We start from the raw sequence: 19,182 nt of genomic DNA, 5'->3' as shown, positions 1-19,182 counted from the left end.
CCTCAGGGTACCGACGCATCTGTGGCCGACCTCAGGTAGGAATATCTTATCCCATCTGGGGTTGATTACAAATGTTCATGGTTGGCAGTAGCCACTTACCATCAGATGAATTGTATGCTCGTCTGTTATTTCTATATTTAAAAAAAATGCCTATACCACTTCTGAGGACTTAGCTATAAGTCATGTGTATAGATATACACTATATCTACCTTGTCAAATAATACTTGTTCTACCATTATTTTCTACACTGAATTTCCTAAAAATGCTGTCACACTGCTGCTACACAGAATTTCCTAAAAAAAATCCTAAAAATGCTGTCTTCCTTAATAATTTTGACTTGAAACATTCAAAGTACACGATTGTTTTGAAATCCGTGAATTCCCATTTCATTTGGGAGTCGATCAAAGTTGTCTCGGGAGCACGAATCACATTAGACATCCATTAAAACTTGGTTGGAGTTATTTTCTTTATATAAAAGGTTTTATTTTACGTACTTATACATTCGCATAATCTAACTGTGCCCCAGTGTTTCACCCTCTTTTAAAAACACGTAACATGACATGAATATAACATACATTTTGTATCTTCGACATTTTTATAACAAAATAACATCCGAGTATTTTATATTTCCTAACGCCACGGTAACCACAACATTCTTCAATTAATTGCATCAACTGGATTATTTTCACTGGCTCATTCATAAATCTCACTTACGAGTAGGTCTATCTTATTGGTCAAAACAGATTAAAGATTTGTAATTTTTTTTCTGAAGTTTTGCAAAAGTCAACCTTAATATTGCTTCGTAATTACCTCGGGGTACTGAACCTTCACATTGACCAGAAGAGCCATAAATTAATTATTTATATCAAAGGGTTCACTCTCAATGGCTCATTCATAAATCTCACTTGTGCCATCTTGTCGGTAACCATAAAATTCGACTTTATAATTGATATCAGATATTGATAGTATACGTTCAGTTTCACAAAGACCGAAGAGCAAAATTATTTCTATAGTCCATCTCAACGCTCAACGCTATTCGAATTGTTTCCAAGTGCTGAAACTCCGATGACCAGAGCAGCCCTAATCAGCTTCATTAGTCATGCACATCGACCGGCTCGCTCTCAATAGCTCATTCAGAAAACTCACTTACGCCTTTTTTGTTTTTTTTTTTTACATTCTTTTATTGGTCGGTGAATACGACTATTTATTTCGTTAGAACTCCAATCACAACATCGATAGCAGTGATAAATGAGAAACAATTTTCCGTTACGAAAATAAACAATACAATAACAAACAAAAAAAGTATTCTCAATTTTACTTTTTGAATTATGAAACGGGATAAAATATTTGTATTTGTTTTTAATATAATATTTCAAAATCAAAATTTAAGACGTAAAATATGACTCGTGAAGGATTTGAACCTCCGCCCCCCGATGCTCTTTTATTTATTATATATCGGTGCTCTAACCTACTGAGCTAACGAGTCTTGTTTGTAACTGGCCAAATACTGGTATTATCCTGCAAATGACGTCACTATTTCTATGTAGTTTATCAACGGACAAAAATTCAAACAATGAATAATCATTTATTTATCATAATTATGACATGTATAAATAATATTATATTTTCGCTATTCATTTGTTTATTTTCCATAACTTATCGACTTTTTTTTTCTATATTGCGTAATTGCGTAGTTAAACAGCCTGTTCCGAATTTAAATGTCCCGCCATCAAACTATTTTTGCTCAGTTTCCTTAATAAGTTAATCTAGCGAAGATACGATAACTATGAATCCATTTTATTACATTTTTATTTCATACGACATAAATTAATATAATTAACTATCAGTTGTAATTTTAGGTGTTTAATTAGGTACATAATAAAATTAGCCCTATAAAATACAACTTTATATTATGACGCTTGCAGTAGCCACGTCATTTCAAGTAAGCTTGTTTTAATAGAACATCGATCTTCTAAAAATTATGGTACAATACATTTTGAAAATGTTTTAAATATGTATATTTCATGCCTATTCATATACCACAATAACTGCGTGAGCGAATGCTTTATAAGAAAATGCATAGTTTTTTCACAGGGACAACACTTTGCTGTCTATGAGTAATATAGACCAGCGTTACTCAGTCCTTTTTCAGTCCACGGACCCTTAGGACATCAAGCACAGTTTTCACGGACCCCCTTAACAAAATAAACAGCGAATATTTTTTTTAAGATTAATAATAGTGTTATACATCATTAGATGCATCTTTTTTTACCATTCAGGTCACATTTTTCTAATAAAACCGATTTGCTGATTTTTCGTTTTGCGGCTCTTTTGCATTTAATGAGCTATTTATCTATGGTCCAGAGATGACACCGCGGAACCCTATACATATACTCGCGGACCCCCGGGGTCCGCAGACCAAAGGTTGGGAAACGCGGATATAGACGATACAAAATCAACTCTTAGAAAATGACAAATGTTAGTTCCTAATCGATCGACTAGGGATGCTGCATATGGTTTAACATACGGGTTTAACTCGATATTGACGACGCAAATTCATACTATTACAAAAAGTTACGTTTAATGAGGAAGTTAATTTCATTAGATATAACTTAAATAGAGTTTAAGATGATACATATGGGGCAACCATCAGGCGTGATAACGCAATTGTGATCGACTTCAGGCACCTCTGTCCTATATAGGTTGAAAGTGGTAGAACCCTTTTTGGTTCGACTCCGGTGGCACCACCGCCACACCTATTTTTACCTAATAACAGCAGTGTTAGGCGCTGCTGTGTTCCGGTTTGAAGGGTGTGGTAAGGGAGACAGACTTTTCCGAGGCGTTCCAGCTTAGTCCTCAGGGGTAGCGGCGCGTCTGTGGCCGACCTCAGATAGGATATCTAATCCTATCTAGGGTTGATTACAGATATCCATGGGCGGCAGTAGCCACTTACCATCAGAAGAATTGTATGCTCGTCTGTTATTTCTTTATTTAAAAAAATAGCCGTTACCACGTCTGAGGACTTAGCTATAAGTCATCTGTATAGATATACTCTATATCTACCTTGTCAAATAATACTGGTTCTACCATTATTTTCTACACTGAATTTCCTAAAAATGCTGTCACACTGCTGCTACACTGAATTTCCTAAAAAAAATCCTAAAAATGCTGTCTTCCTTAATAATTTTGACTTGAAACATTCAACGTACACGATTGTTTTGAAATCCGCGAATTCCCATTTCATTTGGGACTCGATCAAAGTTGTCTCGGGAGCACGAATCACATTAGACATCCATTAAAACTTGGTTGGAGTTATTTTCTTTATATAAAAGGTTTTATTTTAAGTACTTATACATTCGCATAATCTAACTGTGCCCCAGTGTTTCACCCTCTTTTAAAAACACGTAACATGACATGAATATAACATACATTTTGTATCTTCGACATTTTTATAACAAAATAACATCCGAGTATTTTATATTTCCTAACGCCACGGTAACCACAACATTCTTCAATTAATTGCATCAACTGGATTATTTTCACTGGCTCATTCATAAATCTCACTTAGGTCTATCTTATTGGTCAAAACAGATTATAGATTTGTAATTTTTTTTCTAAATTTTTGCAAAAGTCAACCTTAATATTGCTTCGTAATTACCCCGAGGTACTGAACCTTCACATTGACCAGAAGAGCCATAAATTAATTATTTATATCGAAGGGTTCACTCTCAATGGCTCATTCAGAAATCTCACTTGTGCCATCTTGTCGGTAACCATAAAATTCGACTTTATAATTTATATCAGATTGATTGATAGTATACGTTCAGTTTCACAAAGACCGAAGAGCAAAATTATTTCTATAGTCCATCTCAACGCTCAACGCTATTCGAATTGTTTCCAAGTGCTGAAACTCCGATGACCAAAGCAGCCCTAATCAGCTTCATTAGTCATGCACATCGACCGGCTCGCTCTCAATGGCTCATTCAGAAAACTCACTTACGCCTTTTTTTGTTTTTTTTTTTACATTCTTTTATTGGTCGGTGAATACGACTATATATTTCGTTAGTACTCCAATCACAACATCGATAGCAGTGATAAATGAGAAATAATTTTCCGTTACGAAAATAAACAATACAATAACAAACAAAAAAAGTATTCTCAATTTTACTTTTTGAATTATGTAACGGGATAAAAAATATGTATTTGTTTTTAATATAATATTTCAAAATCAAAATTTAAGACGTAAAAGATGACTCGTGAAGGATTTGAACCTCCGCCCCCCGATGCTCTTTTATTTGTTATATATCGGTGCTCTAACCTACTGAGCTAACGAGTCTTGTTTGTAACTGGCCAAATACTGGTATTATCCTGCAAATTACGTCACTATTTCTATGTAGTTTATCAACGGACAAAAATTCAAACATTGAATAATCATTTATTTATCATAATTGTGACATATATAAATAGTATTATATTTTCGCTATTCATTTGTTTATTTTCCATAATATTAACTTATCGACATTTTTTTTCTATATTGCGTCATTGCGTAGTTAACCAGCCTGTTCCGAATTTGAATGTCCCACCATCAAACTATTTGTGCTCAGTTTCCTTAATAAGTTAATCTAACGAAGATACGATAACTATGAACCCATTTTATTACATTTTTATTTCATACGACATAAATTAATATAATTAACTATCAGTTCTAATTTTACGTTTATAATGAATATAGTTATTTTAATTTTATTATACGTTGTTTACATATCACTTATCATCACCCTAACGCCATCTATTTTTGTGTCATATAACTAAGTATTGTTGAAAATGTACGTATCATTCATCATCACCCCAACGCCATCTATTGTTGTTTCGTATAACTAAGTATTGTTGAAAATAATAAAATGAATAAAAGTAAGTAAAAAATAATGAACATTTGGTGGTACGGAAGCCTCCATGTGCGAGTTCGAAACGTACTTAGCGATTTTTATCATTTAATCATTTAGGAGTAGCATACAGTTTTACAAAAACACAACCTAGATAAATATTTAATCTTAGACTAAAATATTATCAAAAATCAATCTTAAATTTTTTTTCCAAATGCTGAAGCTTCACACTGATCTGAAGAATCATAAATTAATCATTTATATGGAGGGCTCATTCAAAAACTGACTTACGCCTTTTTTGTTTATTTTACATTATTTTATTGGTCGGTAATATTATATTTTCGCTATTCATTTGTTTATTTTCCATAATATTAACTTATCGACATTTGTTTTCTATATTGCGTAATTGCGTAGTTAAACAGCCTGTTCCGAATTTAAATGTCCCGCCATCAAACTATTTTTGCTCAGTTTCCTTAATAAGTTAATCTAGCGAAGATACGATAACTATGAATCCATTTTATTACATTTTTATTTCATACGACATAAATTAATATAATTAACTATCAGTTGTAATTTTAGGTGTTTAATTAGGTACATAATAAAATTAGCCCTATAAAATACAACTTTATATTATGACGCTTGCAGTAGCCACGTCATTTCAAGTAAGCTTGTTTTAATAGAACATCGATCTTCTAAAAATTATGGTACAATACATTTTGAAAATGTTTTAAATATGTATATTTCATGCCTATTCATATACCACAATAACTGCGTGAGCGAATGCTTTATAAGAAAATGCATAGTTTTTTCACAGGGACAACACTTTGCTGTCTATGAGTAATATAGACCAGCGTTACTCAGTCCTTTTTCAGTCCACGGACCCTTAGGACATCAAGCACAGTTTTCACGGACCCCCTTAACAAAATAAACAGCGAATATTTTTTTTAAGATTAATAATAGTGTTATACATCATTAGATGCATCTTTTTTTTACCATTCAGGTCACATTTTTCTAATAAAACCGATTTGCTGATTTTTCGTTTTGCGGCTCTTTTGCATTTAATGAGCTATTTATCTATGGTCCAGAGATGACACCGCGGAACCCTATACATATACTCGCGGACCCCCGGGGTCCGCAGACCAAAGGTTGGGAAACGCGGATATAGACGATACAAAATCAACTCTTAGAAAATGACAAATGTTAGTTCCTAATCGATCGACTAGGGATGCTGCATATGGTTTAACATACGGGTTTAACTCGATATTGACGACGCAAATTCATACTATTACAAAAAGTTACGTTTAATGAGGAAGTTAATTTCATTAGATATAACTTAAATAGAGTTTAAGATGATACATATGGGGCAACCATCAGGCGTGATAACGCAATTGTGATCGACTTCAGGCACCTCTGTCCTATATAGGTTGAAAGTGGTAGAACCCTTTTTGGTTCGACTCCGGTGGCACCACCGCCACACCTATTTTTACCTAATAACAGCAGTGTTAGGCGCTGCTGTGTTCCGGTTTGAAGGGTGTGGTAAGGGAGACAGACTTTTCCGAGGCGTTCCAGCTTAGTCCTCAGGGGTAGCGGCGCGTCTGAGGCCTACCTCAGATAGGATATCTAATCCTATCTAGGGTTGATTACAGATATCCATGGGCGGCAGTAGCCACTTACCATCAGAAGAATTGTATGCTCGTCTGTTATTTCTTTATTTAAAAAAATAGCCGTTACCACTTCTGAGGACTTAGCTATAAGTCATCTGTATAGATATACTCTATATCTACCTTGTCAAATAATACTGGTTCTACCATTATTTTCTACACTGAATTTCCTAAAAATGCTGTCACACTGCTGCTACACTGAATTTCCTAAAAAAAATCCTAAAAATGCTGTCTTCCTTAATAATTTTGACTTGAAACATTCAACGTACACGATTGTTTTGAAATCCGCGAATTCCCATTTCATTTGGGACTCGATCAAAGTTGTCTCGGGAGCACGAATCACATTAGACATCCATTAAAACTTGGTTGGAGTTATTTTCTTTATATAAAAGGTTTTATTTTAAGTACTTATACATTCGCATAAACTAACTGTGCCCCACTGTTTCACCCTCTTTTAAAATAACGTAACATGACATGAATATAACATACATTTTGTATCTTCGATATTTTTATAACAAAACTAGCTGACCCGGCAAACGTTGTGTTGCCATATAAATAAAAAAATTAAAAATAGTAGTCAATTCTCAGACCTACTGAATATGCGTATAAAATTTGGTGAAAATCGGTAAAGCCGTTTCCGAGGAGTACGGTAACACTGTGACACGAGAATTTTATATATAAGATAACATCCGAGTATTTTATATTTCCTAACGCCACGCTAACCAGAATATTCTTTAATTAATTGTATCAATAAATAATAAATCATAAATCTTACTTAGGCGTATCTTATTGGTCAACACGGATTTTAAATTTGTATTTTTTTTCTAAAGTTTTTTCAATAGTCAACCTTAATATTGTTTCGTAATTACCTCGGCGTACTGAAGCTTCACATTGACCAGAAGAGCCATAAATTAATTATTTATATCGAAGGGTTTACTCTCAATGGCTCATTCAGAAATCTCACTTGCGCCTATCTTGTCGGATACCATAGAATTTGACTTTGTAATTTGTATCAGATATTGATAGTATACGATCAATTTCACAAAGACCGAAGAGCAAAATTATTTCTAAAGTCCATCTCAACGCCGATTCGAATTGTTTCCAAGTGCTAAAACTCTAGTGACCAGAGCAGCCCTGTTTTAATCATTCATATCGACCGGCTCGCTCTCAATGGCTTATTCAGAAAACCCACTTACGCCTTTTTTTACGTTCTTTTATTGGTCAGTGAATACGACTATTCATTTTGTTAGCACTCCAATCACAACATTGATAGCAGCGGTAAATGAGAAACAATTTTCCGTTACGAAAATAAAGAACAATAACAAACAAAAAAAGTATTCTCAATTGTACTTTTTGAACTATGAAACGGGGAAAAATATTTGTATTTGTTTTTAATATAATATTTCAAAATCAAAATTTAACACGTAAAAGATGACTCGTGAAGGATTTGAACCTCCGCCCCCCGATGCTCTTTTATTTATTATATATCGGTGCTCTAACCTACTGAGCTAACGAGTCTTGTTTGTAACTGGCCAAATACTGGTATTATCCTGCAAATGACGTCACTATTTCTATGTAGTTTATCAACGGACAAAAATTCAAACAATGAATAATCATTTATTTATCATAACTGTGACATGTATAAATAATATTATATTTTCGCTATTCATTTGTTTATTTTCCATAATATTAACTCATCGACATTTTTTTCTATATTGCGTAATTGCTTAGTTAACCAGCCAGTTCCGAATTTGAATGTCTCGCTATCAAACTATTTTTGCTCAGTTTCCTTAATAAGTTAATCTAGCGAAGATACGACAACTATGAATACATTTTATTACATTTTTATTTCATACGACATAAATTAATTATTTATATCGAAGGGTTCACTCTCAATGGCTCATTCAGAAATCTCACTTGTGCCATCTTGTCGGTAACCATAAAATTCGACTTTATAATTTATATCAGATATTGATAGTATACGTTCAGTTTCACAAAGACCGAAGAGCAAAATTATTTCTATAGTCCATCTCAACGCTCAACGCTATTCGAATTGTTTCCAAGTGCTGAAACTCCGATGACCAGAGCAGCCCTAATCAGCTTCATTAGTCCTGCACATCGACCGGCTCGCTCTCAATGGCTCATTCAGAAAACTCACTTACGCCTTTTTTGTTTTTTTTTTACATTCTTTTATTGGTCGGTGAATACGACTATTTATTTCGTTAGTACTCCAATCACAACATCGATAGCAGTGATAAATGAGAAACAATTTTCCGTTACGAAAATAAAGAATACAATAACAAACAAAAAAATTATTCTCAATTGGACTTTTTGAACTATGAAACGGGAAAAAATATTTGTTTTTGTTTTTAATATAATATTTCAAAATCAAAATGTAAGACGTAAAAGGATGACTCGTGAAGGATTTGAACCTCCGCCCCCCGATGCTCTTTTATTTGTTATATATCGGTGCTCTTACCTACTGAGCTAACGAGTCTTGCTTGTAACTGTCCAAATACTGGTATTATCCTGCAAATGACGTCACTATTTCTATGTAGTTTATAAACGGACAAAAGTTAAAACAATGAATAATCATTTATTTATCATAATTGTAACATGTATAAATAATATTATATTTTCGCTATTCATTTGTTTATTTTCCATAATATTACTTATCGACATTTTTTTCTATATTGCGTAATTGCGTAGTAAACCAGCCAGTTCCGAATTTGAATGTCCCGCCATCAAACTATTTGTGCTCAGTTTCCTTAATAAGTTAATCTAGCGAAGATACGACAACTATAAATCCATTTTTTTACATTTTTATTTCATACGACATAAATTAATATAATTAACTATCAGTTGTAATTTTATTAGTTATTTTAATTTTATTATACGTTGTTTACATATCACTTATCATCACCCCAAAGGCATCTATTTTTGTGTCATATAACTAAGTAATGTTGAAAATGTGCGTATCATTCATTATTACCCCAACGCCATCTATTGTTGTCTCGTATAACTAAGTATTGTTGAAAATAATAAAATGAATAAAAATAAGTAAAAAATAATGAACATTTGGTGGTACGGAAGCCTCCATGTGCGAGTTCGAAACGTACTTAGCGATTTTTATCATTTAATCATTTAGGAGTAGCATACAGTTTTACAAAAACACAACCTAGATAAATATTTAATCTTAGACTAAAATATTATCAGAAGTCAATCTTAAAATTGTTTTGAATTTTTTTCCAAATGCTGAAGCTTCACACTGATCTGAAGAATCATAAATTAATCATTTATATTGAGGGCTCATTCAAAAACTGACTTACGCCTTTTTTGTTTATTTTACATTATTTTATTGGTCGGTAATATTATATTTTCGCTATTCATTTGTTTATTTTCCATAATATTAACTTATCGACATTTTTTTCTATATTGCGTAATTGCGTAGTTAACCAGCCTGTTCCAAATTTGAATGTCCCGCCATCAAACTATTTGTGCTCAGTTTCCTTAATAAGTTAATCTAACGAAGAAACGATAACTATGAATCCATTTTATTACATTTTTATTTCATACGACATAAATTAATATAATTGACTATCAGTTGTAATTTTAGGTGTTTAATTACATAATACAACTAGCCCTATGAAGTACAACATTATAAAGTATTCAAACAAAATCCAACAAATATCGAAATCTCTCCAGCATCATTGGAATCATATATCAGCTATTCGGCGTCGCCATCATCAGTTTATAAGTCGGTACATCCTTTCCAAAATCCAGTCCTGTAAGATTGCCTAGCTCCTCTAGTGTTATTTCAGCTATAGTCTCCCACCCGTCACGTTTAGCTGCCTTCTGAGATCCAAGTGACGTCATCCAAGCACAAGTCATGGGAACTTTATACTCCTGACATAATAGTCGCCTGAAAAATGTTTTATTTTTTAGTTTTAGTGTGGTAGAATCCTTTGGATTCAAACCAAACGTAACTTTTATAAATGCCTAATTACAACAGTTAAGTGTTGTTGTAAATTTATGACGAGTCTTTTAAACCTGGTCTGCAAGTGTGAAACCACATCTAACCAACCTCAGATTGAAACTAATCATATCTGGGTTTGATCACAGATACCCGTAGGCGGCAGTTGCTACTTGCGATACTTCGATTATGTGGATTGCATGCTCGATTCCTATATAAATAATGAAATATATTTATAATCGTAGAGTCATGCACACCTGGCAAGATTTGTGTCCTCCCACCCCACGGCATCCCAAGAGTTATGAAGAAGAGAACTTTGGTAATCAAATCAGAGTACCTATTCAGTAAATCATGACGACCTTTTTTTTCGACGGCTCATAGTTCGTAAACTACAATTTTTATGTGCATCGGTATAGTGTGCCCCCTGACCGTTACTGACGGCCTGGCTTGACAGCACTAAACAACAAGAGTCTAAATCACAACAAGGCTGTCTATAGCATAGGTATGGATTTTGAATGAGCAAGAAGAAAAGCATTCAAATCACAACTATAGAATTAATGTCGATAGTAGATGCAGCTTTTGTTAAAATTCTAATAATTTTCAATAATTACCTCTGTATCACAATTTGACTAGCTATTCGGAGTCCTCTGTAGTCAGGACGGACTATGATTCCTCGACCTTCGTAATAGTTTTCGTATTTTTCCTTCACTGATTTTGGAAATGTTGGCGAAAGGACTACAAGTATATTAAGTAATGCTTGTGTTTCTTTATTTTCAAGTTTCATTCCCATCTGTAAATAAATACAATATATTATGTTGTTTTTTAAAATTCAATAGTAATGTGCTACATCATTTAGTGGATAAATGATTTTATTACATGTCTTTTAAAATTTTACTGACCAACTCCATTTTTAACCGACTTGTTGAAAATCAGAGGTTTCGGAATTGTTGTGTTTCTTAAATTATTAACATTTTGTATTTCTATCTCAACTACGTATTTAAATAAATAGTATAATGAATAATTTCGTGTCAGAATTCATAAAATAGTAACCGAATTGCACATCCTTCCTCCTATTCCTATTCCTCGTTATAAAACTTAGGTCATCCTCTGTAACAGTCTCTATTTATATCTTTAGTAAGTAAAGTTTCAAAATATCTTATATTTACCTCGCCTATAGCATCTTCTAAAGATATTTCGGGCGACACCAACTGTACGGTGGATACAGCAAGTATTTCATCAAAGTCTTCCGATTCAGTATCGAGACAGCAGATAGCTATTTGAGGAGGGTTCGCTTCGTACATCCCGTTTAGAATAATTTTGTACTCTTCTGTCGCTTTTTCGCTTTTGTACACTCCTAAAAATAAGTAGCTATCTATTTAAAATATCACAAAAGGATTGTAGTGTGTTTGTGTCTCGTTTATAGAATGGCTCATATATTGCTATATTTTAATAATCGACACAATATTAAACTTTATCAATCACTACATTAATCATTACAAACAGGCACTTATTTATTAAATATCTACACTTGCATATTACATTCTATATACAGTTTATTAAACGGGACATTTTCATTCATATCATAGTTATTTACTTTATCAATTACATAATACTGGAAGTTTTAAACACAATTATAAGATTAAAACCTAAAATCGATGTACATACTCTTATTAACAATCATCAATCATCACCATTCATCAATCTCTAATTTTAAAACGTACAAATATTGGTATTACAAAATAGAGAAACATTTACTAACCTGCAGCTTTATGAAACGATTCATCCTTTATAAAATAGGTCGTAAGGAATGTCATGAAATCCTCCATCCTGTGTTTAGGCAGGTCTTGAATCCGCAGCTTAACAATACTTCCATCTTGCCTCTTTGACGCAAATCTCATCCAAACCTTCGACTTCTCCAAAGCCATAGCTCACTACTAACGCTGTTGACTTATTTTTAGACAGATCTTTGAATGGATCGGGCGACGGTCATTCTGAAGTGTGACCGTAAAGACCGGATGTTCAATCTTGAATATGACCGCCAAAATAATAGAGCCAATTTAGAGTCATTACCAATACAAACTAAAACTTAAATTTATCTGTGAGCCACTAACTGTAGTTATCGCGTTATCATAAATTAATTTAGGCCATCCTCAAATTACACTTGATTAGCGTTATCAGCCATATATTATGATTAAGTGGGACTCGTTTAAAGACAGATTGTTTATTGTGTTAACAAAATATGATTATAAAAGGATATTTATTTTTACCTTATCTTTTAAATACATCTCAATACTGTAAATAAAATTTTCACACTTAATAACCATCTTGTAAAGTATTATTATTTATACGACGTAAAGTTATTATTATTATAAGTAAGTTGTTGAAATACACATCATTTTGAAAATACAGCAATACTAAGATTTTTAAACACCATAATTTACTAATAAACATAAATATTTATCAAATATTACGACTTATCTCTTACGCGTGTAGATTTTTATTCTAAGAGAACTAATAAGTACACAAGCGACAGTCCACGCCAACATGGTTGTCGCCGCCGATGGTCATCAATGATTGTCCCTGACCGTTGTCGACTATCGCCACCTCTCGCCGCTCTTCGGCAGATACCGACTCTTGCCACCTCTCGCCGCTCTTCGGCAGATACCGACTCTTGCCACTTGTCGTCAGCGATCAACGAGTACATTCATCGACCACAAGATCACCAATGACGACCAATGATCGCCGCCGATTGTGTCGTCCCATCGCCAGCGACTGCCATCGACTTCCAGCTCTTGTCGCCAGCGACAACCAGCGACCGCTTAGAGTACCTATGTCTTAGTATAATCAATAGTCCACAGTAGCCATCATCAACTTATAAGTAGGAACATCCTTAGCAAAATTTAAACCGGTGAGGTTATCTAATTCCTCTAGTGTCACTTCAGCTACTGCATCCCAACCATCTCGCTCAGCAGCCTTCTGAGTTCCAATCGATGTTATCCATGCACATATCATCGGGACTTTGTGTTCCTGGCATAATAATCGTCTGTGAAAGAAGAATTAGGACTTATCAGTAATTCATCAACAATTTGTACTGTTCAATGTACATCAACTTACATTATTAATGTACATTAATTACATTTTTAATGTACATTAACTTTGCTTATCAATAAATGAGACGATTGCGGTTATAACATTGAGATCACTATGACATATATTCGCTTTTTACTTTCAAATGACTCTATTTGTTGCCATAATTATGGCATTTCTTTTTAATTATATTATGCCTTTCGCTTCATAGCGTTTTATACCCTTTGAACTAGCTATACTGTGTGTTTGTACACGTTACGACGCGGATACTATTGGATAGGATATTAAACGGAGTATTTACATCTTTACATATCGAACTATTTCTTATTATTGTTACAGAGAAGTATCATCTTGTAAAAATCTAATACCTTTGTTTCGTGAGTTGTGTAGCTATACCAAGCCTTCTGTAGTCAGAATGAACTATGATGCCTCGATCATAATAATTCCACTCATATTTATCTTTAAGTGACTGTAATTTTGGGCTCAAAACGTTTATAATGTTGAAAAAGTCTCGTACTTCTTTATTTTGCAACTGTAATATGGATTAAATATTTGTTAATTACTTACAATAAAAATACAGATTTTTTAAATCACATAAGTGTCTATCGATTGAGAAATTACATGTCTACATTTTCGCATTGGATTAAATTCATTTTAAATGATCCAATTATGAAAGTTAGTAAAAGATTCTTAATTTGAAGAATATATTTGGCACCTCTTCAATTAGCCTAATATTTAGTTTGCCTGAGAGGCAAGAGCAACAAAATAAAAGATATTAATTTACAAATTTACCTGACTTAAATCATTATCCGCACAATTTTTGCTTGGCATGAGCTGAACGGTGGATGTAGCAAGTATTTCGTCAACGTCTTCAGATCCACGATCTCGGCAGCAAATAGTTATATGTGGTGGATTTAGTTCATACCTTTTCATTAAAATTCTTTTGTACTCCTCTATAGCTTTTTGGCTCTTATAAATTCCTATAAATTAGATCATAATGAAGTATTGGAGGAGGTATGGAGGACTGGAGACATATACGTTGAAATAAATGACACATTGCAGGTATATTGCTAGACAAATTATGAAAATAAATATTCTACAATAACATTATAAACAAACAAAAGCATAATTAATAGGATAAGTACTTTTGTTTTGAAGAAATTCTTTCAATTTCACTTTTATTTAACTCCGACGCCAAATGACGACGAACATATTTACTTGAATAAAAAACTTACAGAAGTACTTACCAGCTGTCTTGTGAAACGCCTCGTCCCTAATATAATGATGTAGGATGAATGTGATAAAATCATCCATACGATTTTTAGGTAAATCCTGAATTCGCAACTTAAAGAGACAATTTTGCCTCTTGGCCTCAAACTTAATCCAGACCTTGCAATTCTCCATCTTAAGGGCCATAGTTTTTTTAATTCTCCTCTAATTCTATTCTCTTCTTTTTCTTGTCTCCAGTTTCTTCATTAATTATTTTAATATTTTGACAAGAACTATATTCAATATAGGATCACAACCATTGTTAAGTTTTAAGGGCAACAAAATTTTAAACACTGTTTAAATTATTATTTCAGTATGAGACTAAACTAATGTTCAGACGCATAGTACGTGATGTCACTACGATATGACTAAACACTTAATGCATTCTCGAATTTGGAAATGATAAGTTTATCAGCTTCTTCGACATAACTTACTAATAGTTTATGTATGTATGTACTAATAGTTTTCTTTGTAGCAATAAAAACAGTTTTGTATGGAAATTACAACTAATTTTATAGCTAAGTAACTTCTATCTTTAACCTAATATAATATACATACAAGTAACTGTTTTAGCACCTTATTCTAGGTTAATACATAATATGAATATCATTTGATAAATCTTAAATGCCTGATTTAACTAACCATAAATACATGAGTAACTACAGTATTGGTATTTAGGGTAAAGTATGTCTACTGGAAGATACTTTATAACAACAATAACTATATGATTTTTACTCTATAATTTTCTTATAAACATAGGCACATCTATCGATCACTAGGGCTTATCTCTTATAGTCTTTTACTCCTCGGATCCCTAGCGCTTCAATTAATTAACAGTTTACTGTAGCCATCATGAGCTTATAAGTAGGAACATCCTTTACAAATTTTAGGCCGGTGATATCATCTAGTTCCTCTAGTGTTACTTCAGCTACTGTATCCCAACCATCTCGTTCTGCTGCCCTCTGAGATCCAACTGACGTCATCCATGCACAAGTCATTGGTACTTTATACTCCTGACATAATAATCGTCTGTAAATAATAAAAGTAACGCGTATAATTAAGAAAGCATGTAGTTAACTACCATGTACCCTTTACACCTGCAATTGATTTTGGTTGTTTGTTAATAATACTATTACTGTCATTCAATGATGTGATCACCTTGAAATCTGTTACTTTGTCTATCCCAGAATTTAAATCACGACAGATATAACAATCAATTTATATTTAATTCGTCTTATTGCTTAAACTCGGACGTCGATTTGTATGTGCGGATATTTGTCTAAATCTTTATATTGCTTTTCCTTACACTATACAATAAAGGCGAAATTTACAGACGAATGAAACAGTTTGGATGGAATATTTGTAAAATTATGGTCACATACTTAATATAATATGGACCTTTATAACCTTTGCCAAATACCTTTGTTTGATGATTTGAGTAGCGATGCGGCACCCTCTGTAGTCAGGATGAACTATGATACCTCGACCATTAAAATAGATTTCATACTTTTCCTTAAGTGATTGTGGAAATTTAGGAGTCAGAACGTTTATGGTGTTAAAAAATGCCCTTACTTCTTTGGTTTGCAACTGAAAAATTAATAATTATTATTTCAAACTTTAAGTAGATCTTTTTAGCAATATCATAAGTAAGCATCCACGTTTTCAAATTTAATTGAATCTAAATTCCCAGTATCACCAGTTCTGCATAGAAAAAAGTTAGTCAACTTAAACTGACTTTTTTGCTTATAATAATATTGACGACATTATTATTTTTGACGCTTTTGTACTATTATTTATTATAAAGCCATTGAAGATTACACGTCGTCAATCCAATATTGCCCCACTGCTGTATACGAGTCTCCGTTCAGAGTGAGAAGGCTTTAGGCTATACAATCGTGCTGGTCAATTCCAAATTCATAGATTTCACCTTTGAGATCTTTTCTATAAGATTAAAGAAAATGAAACAGTTTACCTGGCTTAAGTAATTTCCTACAGAATTTTTTTGTGGCATAAGCTGTACCATGGACGCTGCAAGGATTTCATCGAAGTCTTCGGATTCGTGATCTTCGCAACAAATAGTTACATGCGGCGAATTAAGTTCATACCTCTTAATTAAAGATTCTTTATACTCTTCTAGCGCTTGTTGATTGTTACAGATTCCTTCAAATTACATCAGATTATTACGATACATTTTTATAAATACATATAATCCAAAAATGATATCTGCAGACTGTTAATCCTAATACAATATAAAACGGAATGAAATTTATCCCTTAGGTAATAAGATAAATAAAATAAGACATTCAAAAATGAAAACGATGCATAAAGAAGGTGCTTAACTGTGTATTAATGGAAATATTAACCTGCTGCTTTGTGGAACGCTTCATCCTTAACGTAATGCGTCATGAGAAATTTCACTAAATCCTCCATACGATGTTTTGGCAAATCCTGAATTCGCAACTTTACCACACCATTTGGCCGCTTGGCCTCAAATCTTACCCAGACCTTGCAATTCTTCGGCTCCATTTATATAGTTTTTATTCCGTTTTCAGTTAATTTTGATTTCAGTTTTTACCTTTTCTCTCTTTTACTAATGTCTGTTTGTTAATATGTTTTCGACATATTTTTGTAATTCGAGGTCACAATCGTTGCCAAGTTCCAAATATAAACGAAATTTTCATAAAATATTTTTGAATAAATTTAATATATATTTCGTTTAAATAATTTTCATTTTTTTAAAGATTTCAGAACGAGGCCGAAATAGTATTCACACACATAATATAAGTCGTCAACGATAGAACAATGTCGCTAAGCTATTAAACACCATTCTGAAATTTAGACGTGATAATATTTTTATCAGCTGGCACGAGATAATTTGCCAGTACTCATGTTTTCTTACTCGCTATTTAAACAGTTTGATATAGAAAATACAACAGCAATACGAATAAGCATAATTATAATGGTATTTATTTTTTTCTTATTAACTTAATTCAAGTACAACAACTCAATTCGTATATCTACATGTCGACTAGGTAGTAAATATACTCGTATTTCAGTACCAAATTGTACGTTAATATGTTATTTAGATAAGCTTACTTCTGCTAAAATAATAAATGGAAATGAGTATATTCATATAAAACACCGTGTAGTAAATTATATTTTAGACTTCATTCATTTGTTGTTATAAGTGTTCATAGATTAGTAAAGATTACTCACTCCTAACAAGAAAATGTATCCAGTTTTGAGAATTGAAATAGTTGCGCAAAAAAGTTTTGCCACGTCTCCGTGCTAAAATATCACTAAAATATTTGAAATAATTATTTAATTATTACGTAAATTACGTAATTATTACGTAAATTAGTCATTTATTCGTAAATTTTCTCTAAAAATGTTTTTATTTGTCAAGGATTAAAAAAAAAGAACTTACTAAAATAAGCTGTTTGTGCCGGCGAAGTATCTTTACTAATCTATGTAAGTGTTACTATAAGATCTAATTTTCCAATAATTCGACCAACCCGGGAAAATAAAATAGTATTTGTTATAACAGAAGCCGTTGAAGTATGTGTACATATGAATATTTTAACTATCTATCTATTATCATACGAAGATCCTACAAAGAAGGCTGGTTCACATAATAAAACACATAATAAAACTATGAAATATTCCAAATATTTACACTTTAAAATGGAAGTAAAACCGCGGGCTCACTTCGTTTTAAATATCACTGCTCTAAAGTGTAATTTCCCCAGTACAACGTACTTGCATTTCCTACTTCTCTAAATGAAGCTCGTCCCATTGCAAATTCTGTAATGTCTCAACGAGCCACCCTCGCCACGTCACGTAATCCTTTTATGTAAATGAAGCACCTCCACCCAGTGACGGAATGAACCCTATCACTTGCGAAATAGATGTCACAATGTTTCAAATACTACGCAAAGGAAATGCTTATTCGTCAACGTTCTAATTCTGGATGTTTCCAAATTTCTGGTTTCACTGCATCATTTCGAAATGAATCTGTTTAATGCAAAGCTGGTTAAGCGATGTGATCCTGAGAACTAGCCCTGCTTTAGCAGGAAAAAATGGGTCACAGCATCATTCTTCTTTGCAAATATGTGATGGATAGAAATTCTGCCCTGTGGTGTTGGTGCCTTTGAAATTTTACTCCCTTGTTAAACATAATGGACACAAGACGGATGTGCCTCTCATTTATATTGCTGCTCAAAAAGTTTTTATGATATGCACCTACATATTCTAGTAAGATATATGAGATATCAATATATATTTAATAGGTATAAAGTAATATTTCACG

General features: G+C 32.9%; 1 protein-coding gene across 1 annotated transcript; it reads right to left on the bottom strand.

Moving 5' to 3' along the window:
• Positions 1 to 9,986: 9,986 nt before the first annotated feature.
• LOC140743999 (uncharacterized) lies at positions 9,987 to 12,496 on the bottom strand. Its single transcript, XM_073075435.1, has 4 exons — positions 12,277 to 12,496; positions 11,684 to 11,871; positions 11,129 to 11,307; positions 9,987 to 10,466 (listed from the first exon to the last, which is right to left on the bottom strand). The coding sequence occupies exons 1-4, from the start codon at positions 12,440 to 12,442 to the stop codon at positions 10,268 to 10,270; spliced, it is 732 nt and encodes a 243-aa protein (XP_072931536.1). The 5' UTR covers positions 12,443 to 12,496; the 3' UTR covers positions 9,987 to 10,267.
• Positions 12,497 to 19,182: the final 6,686 nt, after the last annotated feature.

The sequence above is a fragment of the Epargyreus clarus genome, unplaced genomic scaffold, assembly GCF_041222505.1.
Source record: "Epargyreus clarus isolate Ecla_fem2 unplaced genomic scaffold, WU_Ecla_fem_2.2 ptg000008l, whole genome shotgun sequence".
Taxonomy (NCBI): domain Eukaryota; kingdom Metazoa; phylum Arthropoda; class Insecta; order Lepidoptera; family Hesperiidae; genus Epargyreus; species Epargyreus clarus.
Note: the sequence above shows the minus strand (reverse complement) of the source record. Positions and strands in the feature narration are given on the sequence as shown.